At 45.4% G+C, this 21,865-nt stretch overlaps 1 protein-coding gene across 8 annotated transcripts in view; it reads right to left on the reverse strand.

Annotated features, from left to right (window-relative positions):
* Positions 1-21,865, reverse strand: part of relch (RAB11 binding and LisH domain, coiled-coil and HEAT repeat containing) — a 54,964-nt gene that overhangs the window by 31,061 nt on the left and 2,038 nt on the right. For 3 of the 8 annotated variants that reach the window (XM_045702063.2, XM_045702064.2, XM_045702062.2), the window contains exons 2-13: positions 16,251-16,340; positions 12,218-12,289; positions 12,025-12,077; positions 11,758-11,871; positions 11,471-11,653; positions 11,110-11,204; positions 10,612-10,872; positions 10,385-10,460; positions 10,082-10,177; positions 9,847-9,870; positions 1,442-1,554; positions 1,209-1,299 (exon numbers count right to left, since the gene is read on the reverse strand). In XM_045702063.2, the coding sequence (XP_045558019.2) occupies positions 1,209-1,299; positions 1,442-1,554; positions 9,847-9,870; positions 10,082-10,177; positions 10,385-10,460; positions 10,612-10,872; positions 11,110-11,204; positions 11,471-11,653; positions 11,758-11,871; positions 12,025-12,077; positions 12,218-12,289; positions 16,251-16,340 (1,268 nt within the window). The remainder of the gene's footprint in view (positions 1-1,208; positions 1,300-1,441; positions 1,555-9,846; positions 9,871-10,081; positions 10,178-10,384; positions 10,461-10,611; positions 10,873-11,109; positions 11,205-11,470; positions 11,654-11,757; positions 11,872-12,024; positions 12,078-12,217; positions 12,290-16,250; positions 16,341-21,865) is intronic. The other 5 variants (XM_045702067.2, XM_045702066.2, XM_045702065.2 and 2 more) reach the window with 4 other exon arrangements.

A 21,865-nucleotide genomic window follows, 5' to 3' on the forward strand; every position in this document is an offset into this window, starting at 1 on the left:
GAGAAAGGACAGAGAAGGAGAGAGAAAGGACAGAGAGCGAGAGAGAAAGGACAGAGAGCGAGAGAGAAAGGACAGAGAAGGAGAGAGAAAGGACAGAGAAGGAGAGAGAAAGGACAGAGAAGGAGAGAGAAAGGACAGAGAAGGAGAGAGAAAGGACAGAGAGCGAGAGAGAAAGGACAGAGAGCGAGAGAGAAAGGACAGAGAAGGAGAGAGAAAGGACAGAGAGCGAGAGAGAAAGGACAGAGAGCGAGAGAGAAAGGACAGAGAGCGAGAGAGAAAGGACAGAGAGCGAGAGAGAAAGGACAGAGAAGGAGAGAGAAAGGACAGAGAAGGAGAGAGAAAGGACAGAGAGCGAGAGAGAAAGGACAGAGAAGGAGAGAGAAAGGACAGAGAGCGAGAGAGAAAGGACAGAGAGCGAGAGAGAAAGGACAGAGAAGGAGAGAGAAAGGACAGAGAAGGAGAGAGAAAGGACAGAGAGCGAGAGAGAAAGGACAGAGAAGGAGAGAGAAAGGACAGAGAAGGAGAGAGAAAGGACAGAGAAGGAGAGAGAAAGGACAGAGAAGGAGAGAGAAAGGACAGAGAAGGAGAGAGAAAGGACAGAGAAGGAGAGAGAAAGGACAGAGAAGGAGAGAGAAAGGACAGAGAGCGAGAGAGAAAGGACAGAGAAGGAGAGAGAAAGGACAGAGAAGGAGAGAGAAAGGACAGAGAAGGAGAGAGAAAGGACAGAGAAGGAGAGAGAAAGGACAGAGAAGGAGAGAGAAAGGACAGAGAAGGAGAGAGAAAGGACAGAGAAGGAGAGAGAAAGGACAGAGAAGGAGAGAGAAAGGACAGAGAAGGAGAGAGAAAGGACAGAGAAGGAGAGAGAAAGGACAGAGAAGGAGAGAGAAAGGACAGAGAAGGAGAGAGAAAGGACAGAGAAGGAGAGAGAAAGGACAGAGAAGGAGAGAGAAAGGACAGAGAAGGAGAGAGAAAGGACAGAGAAGGAGAGAGAAAGGACAGAGAAGGAGAGAGAAAGGACAGAGAAGGAGAGAGAAAGGACAGAGAAGGAGAGAGAAAGGACAGAGAAGGAGAGAGAAAGGACAGAGAAGGAGAGAGAAAGGACAGAGAAGGAGAGAGAAAGGACAGAGAAAGAGAGAGAAAGGACAGAGAAGGAGAGAGAAAGGACAGAGAAGGAGAGAGAAAGGGAGTAAGGAGAGAGGAGTAGCTACCTGTTCCCAGCATTGTGGTAAGAGTTCAGTCTCAACTCTGGTAGGACCAACATGTCTGGCAAACGCCACACAACCTGTTAGGATCATCTGCCTACAAACACAACCAGGAGTCAATATACACACACTGTCAAGATCCTCCTTGATCATCAGCCTATAAACACACAGAGAGAACAGCTAGGTATAAGCCCACGCACGCACGCACGCACGCACGCACGCACGAGCCACACACACACCTCTGTTCGTCATCAGGTCTCTTGATGAGGTTGAAGAGGATGTGGAGGAGCTGGTCTCTCTCTTTAGGCTCCGGGTGGAGACACGCCGTACACAGGATGAGAGGAATCAACTCCTAGAGGAAGATAGAAGGATGAGAGAGAGAGAGAGAGGAGAGAGAAAGAGAGATATCAGCTTTGGCTTTGTGGCTCTGAGTATTCACACAGCACAGAAAGGGTTTGCAGGCAGGGGTGTGTGTGTGTGTGAGTGTGAGTGTGTGTGTGTGTGTGTTGGTTGGGGGGGGGGGGGGGGGGGGTAATGGGTAGGAGAGAGGGAGTTCAATGACGACAACACCACCAACAGAAACAGGGTCAAATGAAACAATGTGCTGTTATGTACATCTATGTATCATGATGACAATGTCTCATGGTTTTCTAATCTGAATGACTGGTACCCCCTGGTTTGCATCAAGTTCCTTTATGAACAGTAAAGTTCATATGAAGTTCATGCGAGAGTCAGCCTGGAGAGACAGCAAACTAAAACTAAAGCGTAGTCCCAGAACGAGGTGGGGCAGACAGACAGCCCTTCATACTGCCTCATGGCCAAACTGTGGTTAGCTCAACATTCCTGCCTCAAACACAACCAAATTAGAGAGAGGACACACTTAAAAAAAACAGTTCAAAATATGTATTTTCTTTTTAACCAGCAGGGTTTTCCAGGAAGGTTTCATATTTTCCTGTTGAATGTTGGCATACGAAACAAACCCAACGCTGAATGTTGGCAGAACAACCAAGCCCAACCAAAGAGAGGCTTGGGAGGGGGAGACCTGAAATGACTCTGGATGTCTGTAGATGGACACCCGTCATTCACTCAAATAAAATATATTACGTGCATCACATACAACACAACCACCAGAGACATACAGTTGAAGTGGGAAGTTTACATACACCTTAGCCAAATACATTTAAACTCAGTTTTCCACAATTCCTGACATTTAATCCTAGTAAAAATTCCCTGTCTTAGGTCAGTTAGGATCACCACTTTCTTTTAAGAATGTGAAATGTCAGAATAATAGTAGAGAGAATGATTTACTTCAGCTTTTATTTCTTTCATCACATTCCCAGTGGGTCAGAAGTTTACATACACTCAATTAGTATTTGGTAGCATTGCCGTTAAATTGTTGAACTTCGGTCAAACGTTTCAGATAGCCTTCCACAAGCTTCCCACAATAAATTGGGTGAATTTTGGCCCATTCCTCCTGACAAAGCTGGTGTAACTGAGTCAGGTATATATGCCTCATTGCTCACACACACTTTTTCAGTTCTGCCCACAAATTTTCTATAGGATCGAGGTCAGGGCTTTGTGATGGCCACTCCAATACCTTGACTTTGTTGTCCTTAAGCCATTTTGCCACAACTTTGGAAGTATGCTTCCATTTGGAAGACCAATTTACAACCAAGCGTTAACTTCCTGACTGATGTCTTGAGATGTTGCTTCAATATATCCACATAATTTTCGTTCCTCATGATGCCATCTATTTTGTGAAGTGCACCAGTCCCTCCTGCAGCAAAGCACCCCCCCAACATGATGCTGAGACCCCCATGCTTCACGGTTGGGATGGTGTTCTTCGGCTTGCAAGCCTCCTCCTTTTTCCTCCAAACATAACGATGGTCATTATGGCCAAGCAGTTCTATTTTTGTTTCATCAGACCAGAGGACATTTCTCCAAAAACGACAATATTTGTCCCCATGTGCAGTTGCAAACCATAGTCTGGCTTTTTATGGCGGATTTGGAGCAGTGGCTTCTTCCTTGCTGAGCGGCCTTTCAGGTTATGTCGATATAGGACTCGTTTTACTGTGGATATAGATACTTTTGTACCTGTTTCCTCCAGCATCTTCACAAGGTCCTTTGCTGTTGTTCTGGGATTGCTTTGCACTTTTCGCACCAAAGTAAGTTCATCTCTAGGAGACAGTACGCGTCTCCTAGAGTGGTATGATGGCTGCATGGTCCCATGGTGTTTATACTTGCGTACTGTTGTTTGTACAGATGAACGTGGTACCTTCAGTCGTTTGGAAATTGCTCCCAAGGATGAACCAGACTTGTGGAGGTCTTGGCTGATTTCTTTTGATTTTCCCATGGTGTCAAGCAAAGAGGCACTGAGTTTGAAGGTAGGCCTTGAAATACATCCACAGGTACACTTCCAACTGACTCAAATGATGTCAATTAGCCTATCAGAAGCTTCTAAAGCATGACATAATTTTATGGAATTTTCCAAGCTATTTAAAGGAACAGTCAACTTAGTGTATGTAAACTTCGGACCCACTGGAATTGTGATGCAGTGAATTATAAGTGAAATAATATGTCTGTAAACAATTGTTGGAAAAATTACTTGTGTCATGCACAAAGTAGATGTCCTAACCGACTTGCCAAAACTATAGTTTGTTAAAAAGAAATTTGCTGAGTGGTTGAAAATCGAGTTAATGACTCCAACCTAAGTGTATTTAAACTTCCGACTTCAACTGTATATGGCACTGAGAACAACTATCCTGAATATGCTTTCACCAACTGTTAGAACAAATATTTTGAAAAGCTAAAGAACAGCTGCTTGGGCAGTGTTAATAAGTAAACAATTTCCCCAAAATGTATGTTTCTTTTTAAAATTAAATATTACTAGTGGCACAAGCATTAAAGAAGGAATGGAACTTTAAAAAGTAAAGGTCAACAAACTGTTACCATCAAAGTGTGTTAACTTGTTTCAGATATTTACTTCTGAGAAAAGAGTAAGTGTATACTTAAGAATTTTTCTTCAGTGAACCCTATCTGACCCTGTTCTATTCCAGAACCAAGCGACACTTAGATCTGTTGGAAGGAAAACATCTGGCCAACGCTGGGTCAACATGTGGGTAGGTAGAGCAGACAGGGAAACACCATGGTACCACCATGTATAGACCAGAGATGGCCAACTAGGATCTATTGCAGAGTGACAACTTGGTAACATGTTTAGACCAGAGATGGCCAACTAGGATCTATTGCAGAGTGACAACTTGGTAACATGTTTAGACCAGAGATGGCCAACTAGGATCTATTGCAGAGTGACAACTTGGTAACATGTTTAGACCAGAGATGGCCAACTAGGATCTATTGCAGAGTGACAACATGGTACCACCGTGTTTAGACCAGAGGTGGCCAACTAGGATCTATTGAAGTGTGACAACATGGTAACATGTTTAGACCAGAGATGGCCAACTAGGATCTATTGCAGTGTGACAACATAGTACCACCATGTTTAGACCAGAGATGGCCAACTAGGATCTATTGCAGAGTGACAACATGGTACCACCGTGTTTAGACCAGAGATGGCCAACTAGGACCTATTGCAGGGTGACAACATGGCACCACCGTGTTTAGACCAGAGATGGCCAACTAGGATCTATTGCAGTGTGACAATATGGTAACATGTTTAGACCAGAGATGGCCAACTAGGAGCTATTGCAGTGTGACAACATGGCACCACCGTGTTTATACCAGAGATGGCCAACTAGGATCTATTGCCGTGTGACACCATAGTAACATGTTTAGACCAGAGGTGGCCAACTAGGACCTATTGCAGTGTGACAATATGGTAACATGTTTAGACCAGAGATGGCCAACTAGGATCTATTGCAGTGTTACACCATAGTAACATGTTTAGACCAGAGGTGGCCAACTAGGACCTATTGCAGTGTGACAACATGGCACCACCGTGTTTATACCAGAGATGGCCAACTAGGATCTATTGCAGTGTGACAACATGGTAACATGTTTAGACCAGAGATGGCCAACTAGGATCTATTGCAGTGTGACAACATGGTACCAACATGTTTATACCAGAGATGGCCAACTAGGATCTATTGCAGTGTGACAACATGGTAACATGTTTAGACCAGAGATGGCCAACTAGGATCTATTGCAATGTGACACCATAGTAACATGTTTAGACCAGAGGTGGCCAACTAGGATCTATTGCCGTGTGACACCATAGTAACATGTTTAGACCAGAGGTGGCCAACTAGGACCTATTGCAGTGTGACAATATGGCACCACTGTGTTTAGACCAGAGATGGCCAACTAGGATCTATTGCCGTGTGACACCATAGTAACATGTTTAGACCAGAGGTGGCCAACTAGGACCTATTGCAGTGTGACAACATGGTACCACCATGTTTATACCAGATGTAACCGATACAGAGATGGCCAACTAGGACCTATTGCAGTGTGACACCATAGTAACATGTTTAGACCAGAGATGGCCAACTAGGACCTATTGCAGTGTGACAACATGGCACCACCGTGTTTATACCAGAGATGGCCAACTAGGATCTATTGCAGTGTGACAACATGGTACCACCGTGTTTATACCAGAGATGGCCAACTAGGATCTATTGCCGTGTGACACCATAGTAACATGTTTAGACCAGAGGTGGCCAACTAGGACCTATTGCAGTGTGACAATATGGTAACATGTTTAGACCAGAGATGGCCAACTAGGATCTATTGCAGTGTGACACCATAGTAACATGTTTAGACCAGAGGTGGCCAACTAGGACCTATTGCAGTGTGACAACATGGTACCACCATGTTTATACCAGATGTAACCGATACAGAGATGGCCAACTAGGACCTATTGCAGTGTGACAACATGGTACCACCATGTTTATACCAGATGTAACCGATACAGAGATGGCCAACTAGGACCTATTGCAGTGTGACAACATGGTACCACCATGTTTATACCAGATGTAACCGATACAGAGATGGCCAACTACGATCTATTGCAGAGTGACAACATGGTACCACCGTGTTTAGATCAGAGATGGCCAACTAGGATCTATTGCAGTGTGACAACATGGCACCACCGTGTTTAGACCAGAGATGGCCAACTAGGATCTATTGCAGTGTGACAACATGGTAACATGTTTAGACCAGAGATGGCCAACTAGGATCTATTGCAGTGTGACAACATGGTAACATGTTTAGACCAGAGATGGCCAACTAGGATCTATTGCAGTGTGACAACATGGTAACATGTTTAGACCAGAGATGGCCAACTAGGATCTATTGCAATTTTACATTTTTTTTTTTTTTTTTTACATTTTAGTCATTTAGTAGACGCTCTTATCCAGAGCGACTTACAGTAGTGAATGCATACATTTCATTAAAAAAAATTCTGTGCTGGCCCCCGTGGGAATCGAACCCACAACCCTGGCGTTGCAAACACCATGCTCTACCAACTGAGCTACAGGGAAGGCTAATGCAATGTGACACCATAGTAACATGTTTAGACCAGAGGTGGCCAACTAGGATCTATTGCAGTGTGACAACATGGTACCACCATGTTTATACCAGATGTAACCGATACAGAGATGGCCAACTAGGACCTATTGCAGTGTGACAACATGGTACCACCATGTTTATACCAGATGTAACCGATACAGAGATGGCCAACTAGGATCTATTGCAGTGTGACAACATGGTACCACCATGTTTATACCAGATGTAACCGATACAGAGATGGCCAACTAGGATCTATTGCAGTGTGACAACATGGCACCACCGTGTTTAGACCAGATGTAACCGATACAGAGATGGCCAACTAGGATCTATTGCAGTGTGACAACATGGCACCACCGTGTTTAGACCAGAGATGGCCAACTAGGACACCATAGTTACATGTTTAGACCAGAGGTGGCCAACTAGGACCTATAGCAGAGTGACACCATGGTAACATGATTAAGCCTGCACAGGCCAACTAGCAACTATGGCAGTGACACCATGGTAACATGTTGTAATTCAGGCTACAAGACTGTCGGCTTAATGATAATTGCCAAATGTCATTACACTATTTGGTGCTTTGTAAAACATGTCTCTTTCCATTCATCAAATGGCGGGGACACAGTGCTGTTTGGATGCCGGAAACCATTGGGGGGGTGGACGAGCGTACGCAGGTAGCCTACTACCTGAAGTGATGTGTTTGACAATAAGATCATGACTGGTTGTTCATGCCACATTAAAAGGACCAGTAAAACATTTCTACCGTTAAACGACATGTCTTTACTATTATGCCCATAAAAATAAATAGAGACCCCTGAATGTCACGGTATAACCGACTCTCTGCCAGGTAAATCAGGTAGTCATTAAACCTCAAATAGAGAAAAAAGGGAAGTGGGATTATTGACTCTCTTTATGGTCCGAGTTCTCAAGAAGCCCATACAGGTATTGGGCCGTATCTTAGAGTAGGCTTGGTCTGTCTGCCATAAGACCGTAATGATTTATGATCATTGATAGTGAAGGCGACAGGTGGCAGGTATGTTTTTACGGTTCACTTATTCAGTCAGTCATCAAAGTCAAAACGTCTATTGTTCCTAGTTGCGTGTCCATAGTGTGTAGAGTTAAGCACTTAAGGTGTGTCTTTGAGCTGGCAGTAGGTGACCTACAAATAGTAGGAGCACAAAAGGTGTGTGTTGATTCAGTCTGTCTAACAGACGCAGAACAAAGTCCATTCCCGCCCGGAGGCAGAATAAGACAATCTCTCTCTTTTTTTTCTCCCTCACTTTGTTTTCCCTAGTTTTGGGCAGGAATCCAAATTCTTCATAACTGTCAGTAGATCATTAAAACCACAGCTGTGATACGCAAATCACATACAGTGTGGGGAGCCCACCTGACTCTCCCTACCACTCCCTCACACAGACCTCACACTGTCTGTAATGGTCGTCGTATATAGTGGACCAAGGCGCAGCGGGTTGAGTGCTCATCTTAACTTTATTTGAACACATACGAAACGAAACAAGAAAACGATCGAACGAACAGTATTACAGAACTTCCCACCAACAATGGACCAAGCAGCGGGGTAAGGAGCTGGAGAAAGGCTATCGGGAGTCGTGGACCTGCGAGGAGATTTTAGCTGGGACTGGACCATGGAGGAAGGCTAGAGTGAACCGGGACTGTTATATTGGTACACGGTTGGCATTTAAGCCTGAGAGGCAGCCCCAAGACATTTTTTTGGGGGGGCACACGGGTAGTTTGGCTGGGCCAGGGTTAAGCCCCAAGCCAACTCCCCGTGCTTACCGGAAGCAGCATGTTACTGGTCAGGCCCCGTGCTATGGGGTGATGCGCACGGCGTCGAGGCCGAGCATTCACAGGCCGGTGTGCGCGGTGCCAGCGCCCAGCATTTGCCAGGGGGAAGCGGGCATCCAGCCAGTAAGGCTGGTGCCAGTACTGCGCTCGAGACCGCCAGTGCGCCTTCACGGCCCAGTGTATCCTGTTCCTGCTCCTCGCACCAGCCCTGAGGTGCGTGTATCCAGTCTGGCGTATCCAAAGCCAGTCCCACGCACCAGGCCTCCAGTGCGTCAGCCCAGTCCAACTCGTCCTGTTCCTGCTCCTCGTACCAGCCCTGAGGTGCGTTATTCTGTCAGTGTCCGCGTATAGGTGATGAGGAAAGGAGTCAATCGCAGGACACCGAACTGAGTAAAAATTAAGTAATTTACTCAAATAAAAATTCAGTCTACAAAATCCACGCAGGGAAAACAAGAACTACAAAACACAACGAACAATACCAACAGTAAAACAATAACGCACAAAACATCACGATGACCAGAGGGTTTAAATAGGGAAGTAATCATAACCAAATGGGAACCAGGTGTGAACAATCAAGACATAACCAAATCGACAAGGAAACGTGGATCGGTGGCAACTAGAAGGCCGGTGACGATGACCGCCGAACGCCGCCCGAAACAAGCAGAGGCACCAACTTCGCCGGAAGTCGTGACACTGTCAAACACAAACACAATCCCAAACCTAGCTCACCACACTAGCTCTTTAAACATGCTGTAGACTAACATATGGAAAGAAATCATCAGCATTTACCATTAAGAGTGATGACTTACTTTACAGCAACGCCAGATAGCTATTTATTTATTTTGTTGTTAAATCGGTTAGTCAGTTACACTGCATGTCTTTGTCACACAATGCACTTAAATTAGCTTAGAAATGTTACGTGAAATTATGCAAAATGCACACAGTTGTTCAATCAGCTCTAGTTGGCCACCGTTTCAGCCAATCAGAGATGAAAGAATCAATCAATGAGAAGACTGCGTGCTATTGGGAACCACTCAGAAAGGAGCAAGGTGAGAACACACAGGGTGAGAGAGGTAAAACACAGTCCACTATACAGGCCACAACCACATATGCAATCTTAATGACTAAAACTGACCATACCCCTAATCTAAGCGTTTTCATAAATGATCAAAATTCCACCATGACTTTCCTGCTCGAGTACAAATAACTAGCCAATCAGATGAGAGACTGGGTGGTTATAGCCCGTGGCGTGGGCTGTGTTACACTGTGTGTGAGGTCAGGTGAGGTCATGCAGATGTGGGGGCATCCAACTCACCTGGCACAGGTGTGCAACCATTCTCTAGGAGCAGAGAGGCATGCACAGAGCGAGAGAGTGAGTGAGAGAGTGAAAGGACAAAAAAAGTGAAGGAAAGGGAGGAGACATGAGAGATGAGCATCGGTGAAAAAACTGTGGAGTCAGACGCTGAATACCAAACTGAAGACAGAAAGAAGACTGTGTTGATGGGAGGATGGGGGAGAGGTAAGGAGGGGTGAGGAGAGGTGGGAGGTACCTCTCGTTTGGCCAGGAGGACATTGGGGACGATGTGAGGGAGACAGCGACCCAACATCAGCATCACACTCTCCTCATTGTCTGCTATCCTCGACACCTAGAGAGAGAGAGAGAGAAAGAGGGGGAGAAAGAGTGAGTGAGAGAAATACCGACTGAAATTAGAAAACAAAATGCTGATTGTATTTTTTTTGATATGTCACTGCTCTGAGGATTGCGTATTAAAATGCTTTCAGTAGTAGTATACTATACTCTGAAGATAGCTGACACTATGGTCATGTGACCGTGATTAGGGGTGACCTCTGACCTCTGCACCCAGACGACTGTCAGCTGACATCTTACAGAAGGACAGGAGGGCCTGCTGGAATGCCGGGGACAACTTCCTGTGGACGAGAAAAGACAAAAAGACGAGAGTGAGCAGGAATCAAGATGCTCATTCCAGTCAAGATAGATGGACAATCAGACTGTTTATGACGGACCACTGGCTCCATCTACAGGTCATTCTGAGTAACTAGACTTTATTTTCAGACTCACCTGTTGGGCTGGTCAAACACCACCGTCCCTCTGCTCTTTAGCTTGGCATGGGGTTGTGAAGAGGTGTGTGTAGGGTTACTGATGGTCTGAGTGGGGGGGTTGCTCTCAGTGGGGGGGTTATCAGGTTCTGAGGCGACCCTGATATCCAGGTACTGACCGTTGTCCAGAGGGGGCTGGGGAGTGGTGGAGGAGGAGGGGTTGGGCTGTGAGCCCTGGTCATGAGGAGGGGGGGGGACTGTCCTTCTCAGGCTTTGGATCTCACTGGAGAAGAGAGGACAGAAACAAATAATATCAAATAGCTGTAAAGTTCTGAAGGATTGCAGCCAACTGAACAGGCCATGGGTGGACAGAGAGCTGACTGATGAAATGGCAGTTCAAAGGGTAAAGGTCCCATGGTGTGGCAGTAACATTTTCAATTAGCATCCACCTGTGACCCCATAGTGTAGTGTAGAGCCATTACCCCATCCTCTCTCAACGCAAGCGCACAAGCACACGCACCTCTGTAGTTTCTTGATATAGTCGGCCAGACTCTGTTTCTCCTCGTTCAGAAGACTAATCTGATACTCCAACTCCTCAACTACCTCCGTCTGCTGCTGAAGAAGAGAGGAGAGAGAGAAAAGAGACAGAGAGAAGCCACAGAGAGACAGAGATAGAGAGAGGAGAGGAAAGAGAGAGGAGACAGAGAGAAGCCAAAAACACAGAGATAGAGGAAAGGATTTTAGTATACATTGCCAAAGGAGAAAAGGTGTGTAGGCTAAATCAATAAGCTCTGTACCCAAAATCACACTGGTATGTAAACATTCTGAGTGGCTTCAAAACACACATGATCACACCTAGAATGTTCCTCCCTCTCTCTCACCTGCTGTAAGAGATCAGATTTCTGGGTAATGTAGTTCCCAGTGAGCTCGCCTGACTCCACTCCCACGGCTACGTCCACGGTATTCCGCGGCGACGGAAGGGCGGAGCCACAGTTCCTGTAGATCTGTAATAGGTCGGGAGGCTTTGGAATGTTCAGGCCCACGTCGTCCCACAACTCAAAGTCCTTGAACATCCGAAAAAGAAGGGACCATGATTATGTTCACTATATAGCATTTTGTGCCGCACTAAATGCACCCTGTTCAGGCCAACAACTCAAAGAAACATTACCTGGTCATCATTTTCATCAGAGAATGTGATGGCCGACAGTTTGTATTCATTCTTTAATAGATATTCATTCACAAGGAAATTTAAGGCTCGCTTCTCTAGTGGGCGGATAGGTTCCTGAGGAAGAGGACAGAGGGAAATAAACCATGAATCAACTTGAAAAGTGAAGTTTCTCAACAAACGGTGTTTTATTAAGAAACATTGTGTATTTGCTGCAGTGGTACTCCAAAAGTGAACTGCATACAGTTACTAGCAGAGTGTCTGGCCTACCTGAGTCTCAGGATGGGAACTGTAGTTCTTGTTTCTCTCCTGAGTGTCGCTTTCTAGAAAGACAATAAAGCCACAGAACAGATGAACCCTTCCACCATTCAGTAAAACAGGGGAGGAGCTAGAGAGAATCTCCTTAGAAAGAGAGAGATGATAGAGGGATGAAATGGAGGAGTAGAAGTGTTAAGTACGCCACCTGCTGCCTGAGTCAAGTTGGTGCGTAGAGCCTGAATGGTCTCCTTGGCTTTCCGTAGCTCAAACTCCAGCACTGGACAGGAAGTGACATCACAACACACAGGAAGGAAGTGCATCCAACCAAGGAGAGGGAACAAACAAACAAAAATATGGCCATGAAAAATGAAACAAAAAGAAGATTGATTTGAAAACAGGAGACATGCAAACTATGGGGTCTAATGAACGCATGCAGCAGAGGATCCTGGGATAGCTGACTAAGGCATAGTGTCTAAGGGTGCATCGAAAGAGTGTCAAGCGGCTACCTCTCCTCATCTCCTTTGCTTCTTCTGCACCGATCTGAAAACCCAGGATAGGTAGAAGCAATGTGGAGTATACTTTATGTGAATCTGCTTCCACCTATCCAGTTGTTTAAGATGAGTATAGACAAGAGTGAGAAAGAGCTGAAACCACTAATGGGATGCAGCCTAAATAATATGCTAATAGCTGTCTGACCAGGGATTGTACAATCAATAGATTAAAAAAAGTGAGTTCCAGGCTATGCAAAATATTGGACTCTGCTCAAATTTGAAGTGGCGCTTTTTGATTTGTGGTTGGCCAAATGTTAATACAGTATACTATTAGGCCTAAGCATAGGATGGATACTATAGCCGCTACTTACATACAGGAGAAAAACTAACATATGGATTGTAATTACATTATGCTACATTGAGAGGCCTCTAAAACCTCCTGTAAGAAGTCTATCAAGGACTACAGTAGTGAGATTCAATCAAATAACAAGTTCATGAGCAGGGAAACACTCCACAGGTTGCTCTTCAGACATGTTGAAGAAAACCACACAGGAGGAAGAGAAGCAATGGCGAGCAGAGAGGACATATTGCATGGCTGTGCACTGAAGATCTGCCGCTTCAGTAGTCTGACTCAGCGCCTGTTCAAATCTGTCCTAGTTAACGAGGTCCAGACAATACTTCCCAATGCAGATCAAGAGTACACAGGACGCAACAAAAGACAACAAAATGGAGGAAAAAAACGGAAGAACCCCCCCAAAAAAGGAAGAAAAAAAAAACAGGTAAAAAAAAATATACAAAAAAGAGGCGAGCTGCTAGCCTGGATGGAGGGTTGTCCAGTTTTGGGCCGGGGTTTGATCAGAACAGCCTGAAAACCCAGAGTCAGACAGCTGGGGGCGACATGTTGGAACGACGGAGGAGAGGCAGGTTTAGGGAGGAGGAGATGCCGAATTGGAAGGATGGAGGGAGGGCGGGATGGAGGGAGGGCAGGATAGAGGGAGGGCAGGATAGAGGGAGGGCGGGATGGAGGGAGGGCGGGATAGAGGGAGGGCAGGGTGGAAGAGTAGAGGGTCTGTGGTTGTGAAGAAGGGACCACAGGCTTGCTCTGCTGCATGGTTCCTGGAGAATTGTCCAGAACTTTCATCTTACAAAGCTAAAGGGCTGGAATTGACATTTGGCATTTTGGCATTGAGAAAAGAACAGACAACAGGCCAATTAACAGTCACATAAAGAGATGAGGTCCTATGTGAAGCAGAGTGTCCAGCTTTCAGTATATCACTTATAGTCATTTGCATCTTATTCACAGTATTCGTCACTAGTCATCATATCCTGTCTGGCTAAATGTGGAGAACAAACACTAGAATAGGTTATATCATAGGCACACACCGTTACAGAGAGATCTGTGTAGTATAGCCCCTCCAGGATGGATACCTTGGTCCTCTACTCGTCGTCTTGGTCAGTTCATCCTCTCTGATCTTTAACGTACTCGTCGTCTTGGTCAGTTCATCCTCTCTGATCTTTAACGTACTCGTCGTCTTGGTCAGTTCATCCTCTCTGATCTTTAATGTATTCAGTTCATCCTCTCTGATCTTTAACGTACTCGTCGTCTTGGTCAGTTCATCCTCTCTGATCTTTAATGTATTCAGTCCATCCTCTCTGATCTTTAACGTACTCGTCGTCTTGGTCAGTTCATCCTCTCTGATCTTTAATGTATTCAGTTCATCCTCTCTGATCTTTAACGTACTCGTCGTCTTGGTCAGTTCATCCTCTCTGATCTTTAATGTATTCAGTCCATCCTCTCTGATCTTTAATGTATTCAGTTCATCCTCTCTGATCTTTAACGTACTCGTCGTCTTGGTCAGTTCATCCTCTCTGATCTTTAACGTACTCGTCGTCTTGGTCAGTTCATCCTCTCTGATCTTTAATGTATTCAGTCCATCCTCTCTGATCTTTAACGTACTCGTCGTCTTGGTCAGTTCATCCTCTTTTATCTTTAATGTATTCAGTTCATCCTCTCTGATCTTTAATGTACTCGTCGTCTTGGTCAGTTCATCCTCTCTGATCTTTAACGTACTCGTCGTCTTGGTCAGTTCATCCTCTCTGATCTTTAATGTATTCAGTTCATCCTCTCTGATCTTTAACGTACTCGTCGTCTTGGTCAGTTCATCCTCTCTGATCTTTAATGTATTCAGTCCATCCTCTCTGATCTTTAACGTACTCGTCGTCTTGGTCAGTTCATCCTCTCTGATCTTTAATGTATTCAGTCCATCCTCTCTGATCTTTAACGTACTCGTCGTCTTGGTCAGTTCATCCTCTCTGATCTTTAATGTATTCAGTCCATCCTCTCTGATCTTTAACGTACTCGTCGTCTTGGTCAGTTCATCCTCTCTGATCTTTAATGTATTCAGTTCATCCTCTCTGATCTTTAACGAATTCAGAGAAGATTAGCTGGTGGGTGTCGTGAGAAAAGCTTTTTTTTTTTAAGTGTGAATTTTCACAACATCCAGTGCCACTGACAGGTCCTTTGAGGGAAAATAACACTGTCTCAATTACATCTCCTGCTTTATTTAAACCAGGATGGCTTAATAAGAGGAACATGGAGGTAAATCTATCTGAGCTGTAGACACACTAGAAAGGCCCATGGAAGGCTTAGGTAGGTTAAACAGGGATATTTGAATGGGTAGGGAAATCTGGAACGGAACCATAGTGATGTCATCATCAGTGAAGTTTATTTAACCAGGTAGGCCAGTTGAGAACAGGGCTGGTGTCTACATGGTTGGTGTGGCCTAATGATGCCATAAATGCTACTATGGCACCATAAATGGCTGGATTTACACTGTGACGACATAAAGGGCTGGATTTACACTATGACATCAAGGGCTGGGTGTGTACTGTGACATCAAAGAGCTATAGTTACACTGACATCATAACGGGTTGTAGTTACACTGTGACATAACGGGTTGTAGTTACACTGTGACATAACGGGTTGTAGTTACACTGTGACATAACGGGTTGTAGTTACACTGTGACATAACGGGTTGTAGTTACACTGTGACATAACGGGTTGTAGTTACACTGTGACATAACGGGTTGTAGTTACACTGTGACATAACGGGTTGTAGTTACACTGTGACATAACGGGTTGTAGTTACACTGTGACATAACGGGTTGTAGTTACACCATGACATCATAAAGAAAAGGTCCTGTATACTCTGCTGTCTGTCTCTCGCTTCCCCTGCTCTTCTCTGTCTGCTGTCTGTCTCTCCCTTCCCCTGCTCTTCTCTGTCTGCTGTCTGTCTCTCCCTTCCCCTGCTCTTCTCTGTCTGCTGTCTGTCTCTCCCTTCCCCTGCTCTTCTCTGTCTGCTGTCTGTCTCTCCCTTCCCCTGCTCTTCTCTGTCTGCTGTCTGTCTCTCCCTTCCCCTGCTCTTCTCTGTCTGCTGTCTGTCTCTCCCTTCCCCTGCTCTTCTCTGTCTGCTGTCTGTCTCTCCCTTCCCCTGCTCTTCTCTGTCTGCTGTCTGTCTCTCCCTTCCCCTGCTCTTCTCTGTCTGCTGTCTGTCTCTCCCTTCCCCTGCTCTTCTCTGTCTGCTGTCTGTCTCTCCCTTCCCCTGCTCTTCTCTGTCTGCTGTCTGTCTCTCCCTACCCCTGCTCTTCTCTGTCTGCTGTCTGTCTCTCCTTTTCTCTGATTCTCTTCTTCATGTCCGTCTCTCAGTCTCTGTCCGGTCAGGACATGACAGGTATGCTTTGTCTTACCTGCCACCCTCTCGTCCGACTCCCGGTTCCCGTCGTCAGAGTAACGAGCGAAGTCTAGAGAGTCCAATGTGCTGATGCTGCCCGCTCGGTCTGACGAGAGAGACACAGAGAGCGGTCAATCAATCATTTAATCAATTTTTTATTTATTTCACCTTCATTTAACAAGGTAGGCCAGTTGAGAACAAGTTCTCAATTACAACTGCGACCTGGCCAAGATAAAGCAAAGCAGTGCGACACAAACAACACAGAGTTACACATGGGATAAACAAACGTACAGTCAATAACACAATAGAAAAATCTGTACACAGTGTGTGCAAATAAAGTAAGGAGGTAAGGCAATAAATAGGCCAATAGTGGCGAAGTAATTACAATTTAGCAATTTACACTGGAGTGATAGAGCAGAAAAACAAAAACAAAATATGGGGATGAGGTAGGTAGTTGGATGGGCTATTTACAAATGGGCTGTGTACAGCTGCAGCGATCGGTAAGCTGCTCTGACAGCTGACGCTTAAAATTAGTGAGGGAGATATAAGACTCCAACTTCAGTGATATTTACAATTTGTTCCAGTCATTGGCAGCAAAGAACTGGGAGGAAAAGCGGCCAAAGGAGGTGTTGGCTTTAGGGATGACCAGTGAAATATACCAGCTGGAGCGCGTGCTACGGGTGGGTGTTGCTATGGTGACCAGTGAGCTGCGATAAGGCGGAGCTTTACCTAGCAAAGACTTATAGATGACCTGGAGCCAGTGGTTTTGGCGACGAATATGTAGCGAGTACCAGCCAACGAGAGCATACAGTTCGCAGTGGTGTGTAGTATATGGGGCTTTGGTGACAACACGGATGGCACTGTGATAGACTGCATCCAATTTGCTGAGTAGAGTGTCGAAGGCTATTTTGTAAATGACATCGCTGAAGTCAAGGATTGGTAGGATAGTCAGTTTTACGAGGGTATGTTTGGCAGCATGAGTGAAGGAGGCTTTGTTGCGGAATAGGAAGCCAATTCAAGATTTAACATTGGATTGGAGATGCTTAATGTGAGTCTGGAAGGAGAGTTTACAGTCTAGCCAGACACCTAGGTATTTATAGTTGTCCACATATTCTAAGTCAGAACCGTCCAGAGTAGTGATGCTAGTCGGGCGGGCGGGTGCGGGCAGAGATCGGTTGAAGAGCATGCATTTAGTTTTACTAGCATTTAAGAGCAGTTGGAAGCCATGGAAGGAGTGTTGTATGGCGTTGAAGCTTGTTTGGAGGTTTGTTAACACAGTGTCCAAAGAAGGGCCAGATGTATACAGAATGGTGTCGTCGGCGGAGAGGTGGATCAAAGAATCACCCGCAGCAAGAGCAACATCATTGATATATACAGAGAAAAGAGTCGGCCCAAGAATTGATCGGCCCGAGAATCAATGGTAAACCGCCTATTCATTAACAGAGCCTCCAGTGATTATTACAGTATTCACCTCATCACCTTGACTATAAACAGCTTGGGAGAAATCCTAACAGAATATAAACCAAACACTATATGTGGAGACAAGCGAGAACATGGGGTTAGACTCAGCATCCAAACTGGTTACTTTTCTATGCAACAGATGACCCTGGTTTCAGAAACATACCTAAACAATACAAATGTAGATCTAGATGTATAGTCGTGGCCAAAAGTTGAGAATGACACAAATATTAATTTTCACAAAGTTTGCTGCTTCGGTGTCTTTAGATATTTTTGTCAGATGTTACTATGGAATACTGAAGTACAATTACAAGCATTTCATAAGTGTCAAAGGCTTTTATTGACAATTACATGAAGTTGATGCAAAGAGTCAATATTTGCAGTGTTGACCCTTCTTTTTCAAGACCTCTGCAATCCGCCCTGGCATGCTGTCAATTAACTTCTGGGCCACATCCTGACTGATGGCAGCCCATTCTTGCATAATCAATGCTTGGAGTTTGTCATATTTTGTGGGTTTTTGTTTGTCCATCCGCCTCTTGAGGATTGACCACAAGTTCTCAATGGGATTAAGGTCTGGGGAGTTTCCTGGCCATGGACCCAAAATATCGATGTTTTGTTCCCCGAGCCACTTAGTTATCACTTTTGCCTCATGGCAAGGTGCTCCATCATGCTAGAAAAGGCATTGTTCGTCACCAAACTGTTCCTGGATGTTTGGGAGAAGTTGCTCTCGGAGGATGTGTTGGTACCATTCTTTATTCATGGCTGTGTTCTTAGGCAAAATTGTGAGTGAGCCCACTCCCTTGGCTGAGAAGCAACCCCACACATGAATGGTCTCAGGATGCTTTACTGTTGGCATGACACAGGACTGATGCTAATGCTGAAGACTGATTGTCTTCTCCGAACAAGCTTTTTTCCGGATGCCCCAAACAATCGGAAAGTGGATTCATCAGAGAAAATTACTTTACCCCAGTCCTCAGAAGTCCAATCCCTGTACCTTTTGCAGAATATCAGTCTGTCCCTGATGTTTTTTCTGGAGAGAAGTGGCTTCTTTGCTGCCCTTCTTGACACCAGGCCATCCTCCAAAAGTCTTCGCCTCACTGTGCATGCAGATGCACTCACACCTGCCTGCTGCCATTCCTGAGCAAGCTCTGTACTGGTGGTGCCCCGATCCCGCAGCTGAATCAACTTTAGGAGACGGTCTTGGCGCTTGCTGGACTTTCTTGGGCGCCCTGAAGCCTTCTTCACAACAATTGTACCGCTCTCCTTGAAGTTCTTGATGATCCGATAAATGGTTGATTTATGTGCAATCTTACTGGCAGCAATATCCTTGCCTGTGAAGCCCTTTTTGTGCAAAGCAATGATGACGGCACGTGTTTCCTTGCAGGTAACCATGGTTGACAGAGGAAGAACAATGATTCCAAGCACCACCCTCCTTTTGAAGCTTCCAGTCTGTTATTTGAACTCAATCAGCATGACAGGGTGATCTCCAGCCTTGTCCTCGTTAACACTCACACCTGTGTTAACGAGAGAATCACTGACATGATGTCAGCTGGTCCTTTTGTGGCAGGGCTGAAATGCAGTGGAAATGTTTTTGGGGGATTCAGTGCATTTGCATGGCAAAGAGGGACTTTGCAATTAATTGCAATTCATCTGATCACTCTTCATAACATTCTGGAGTATATGCAAATTGCCATCATACAAACTGAGGCAGCAGACTTTGTGAAAATTAATATTTGGGTAATTCTCAAAACTTTTGGCCACGACTGTAGAACGTGATAACTCTTGTTTCAGTGAGTGACAGGGTTAGCATTCCTTCTAGTAACCTCATATGCCTGTCCAACCATATAGCTTACCATTCACTCCCATCTCAACACAGATAGTGTATCGAAAGTAAAAGGAGAGATGACCATTCATTTTGAGAGTAAGACTGAACTACCCTGTAGTGAGTAGGAGTGTATGGTATTGAAAAGCTGAGCTATTCTTGCCTAAGGCCTACCCCTCCTCCTCTCCTTACCATACCAGAGGGGACGTTCCAAGTCCAGGTGATTACACTGCACCGGTCCTCCATCCCTCCCTCTCTGCAGTTCACTCATATCAAAGGCAGAGTGTGTGTGTGTGTGTGTGTGTGTGTGTGTGTGTGTGTGTGTGTGTGTGGTGTGTGTGTGTGTGTGTAGGCCTACTCAAGCTCCATGTATGGTTCTAGGCCTGGCTGGCCCAACAGCTGTCTGACTACAGGAGACTCCTCACCTCTATACCCACTGACCGGGAGGTGAAGAACATTGACACAAATTGTATTTTGTAAATGGTGTGTATGCAGAGCTCCCTTGCAAAAGAAACCTTGGTCTCAATGGGACTCCCTGTTCAAATAAAGTCTCAAAACAGGCAATATAACAATAGATGTATTCTACAGCATGGATCATCAGGTACACAGACAGTGTAGGCCTACAGACTGAGATATGCACACACACACACACACACCCACACAGACACACACTCGAGGTGAGCAGGAGCTCAGACAGTCAGACCAGAACAGAAACAGGTTGAGCAGAGTCAAACATCCCACAGTGTGATTCATCAGCATCTCAAAACCCTGCAGCAAATCTGAGTCTGTGTGTTTTCTTCTTACTGCCTGAATGTTTAAGTGAGGGATTTCTTCTAACGGACTAAGGGTGTGTGTTCTTCTTGATCTGTGTGAGCAAGTGTGTGCTTGACTGCATGTACCTGCTAGTGCCAAAGAGAGCAGGGTAAGTTTTTCAAGGAACAGAGTGGCAAGCTAAAATGGAGCATTAATGCTAACACCTTAGTCTCTGATTGAGCTGAGAGTTGAGCAAGCAGACTGTAGCAACATGCTAATCAGCTAGCTACAGAGGAGAAAACAATGAGCTGGGTAGAGAGAAAGAGAGAGGGGGCGAGAGAAGCATTGTGTAAATGGGTGGTGGCGTCCAGCTACTCTTGCTCGATGAATGACCTAACCACCCCCTGAGTCTTCAGACCCTGAAGACTTGTATTAGCTCCTGGAATTAGCTCTAATGCTTAGGCTTCAGCTCAGTGGGCAATGGTGTTGAGTTGTGCAGCGAGAGGCCTGCTGCAGGTGACCAGAGCAGCATGGTCACCTGAGCAGCATGCAGCTAAGTCTGTTAAATTAGCAGAAAGCTAGCCAGATCATAATATTATGGGAGTGCTAACAGCAACAAGTGACCCTTATGATGCCTAGACCTGTATGAGACAGCTCCTTTACCCAGTGACCATGCAACACCTTTTCCTAGAATTTCCCATATGCTCCCGACACCTGTCATGACACCTGTCAGTTTTAAATGACGTGGCATCAAATTGAGCTTCTAATATACAATGTTAGAACTTCAACTGCCTCTTCTTTAGTTTTACTACCGGATCTTAAACCCCTCATTAACAAATCCATCAAATCAATGTGATTGTGTACAGTCCTGACCAAAACCTGGAAAGAGCAAGCAGAGGGGACAGTGGCAAGGAAACCATCCCTGGGCTGTCGGCCTATTGTCTCTAGCAGGGACAGGCTCTCAAGCTGTCCCCGTCTCTCTCGCCTATTTTCCTGTTTATCAGTGAAGTTAACACAATAGAGGACAGGCTGAGTTCCTCAGCATCCTGTTCTTAAGATCAGATGTAGGATCAGCTTACCCCTCACCAAATACTAACCTTAATACTGTGGGGTGAAATTCTAACGGGGGGGAAATTCTATGGGAAACTTCCTCCTACTAGGTTCTAAAGGTTGACATAGATAATAGGTGTGTGTGTTTCACCCAGGATCTTTTTCAGCAGCGATGGCAGAGTTAGTGGGGGAGTATTCCTGCGGGGAGGGGCGGTGGGGGACCACACATCTACATGATAAAACATGTAAATGTGTGCCTCTCTGCTAAATGCATATAGGGCAACACTGGGTGTGGCCCGGAGTACCATATGCCACTGCTGTTCTAAGGTCTTTTGCAAAAGCCCCCACCCATTCGTACAGAGAAATGCCCCTTGGGATATCTTAGTCCTCAAGATCCACAACAACCGGCGAGCGCCAGACAGACAGAGGCAATTAGGCCTAGCCACGCGCTGAACAATGGCAGCTATAGATAGAGGCTATTAGGCTACATGAATGTAAATACTTCTATCATGACAAGCATCCTTCCTCCCTCCCAAAACAGCCTTATC

This window comes from Salmo salar, chromosome 19 (assembly GCF_965601325.2).
Source record: "Salmo salar chromosome 19, fSalSal1, whole genome shotgun sequence".
NCBI lineage: Eukaryota > Metazoa > Chordata > Actinopteri > Salmoniformes > Salmonidae > Salmo > Salmo salar.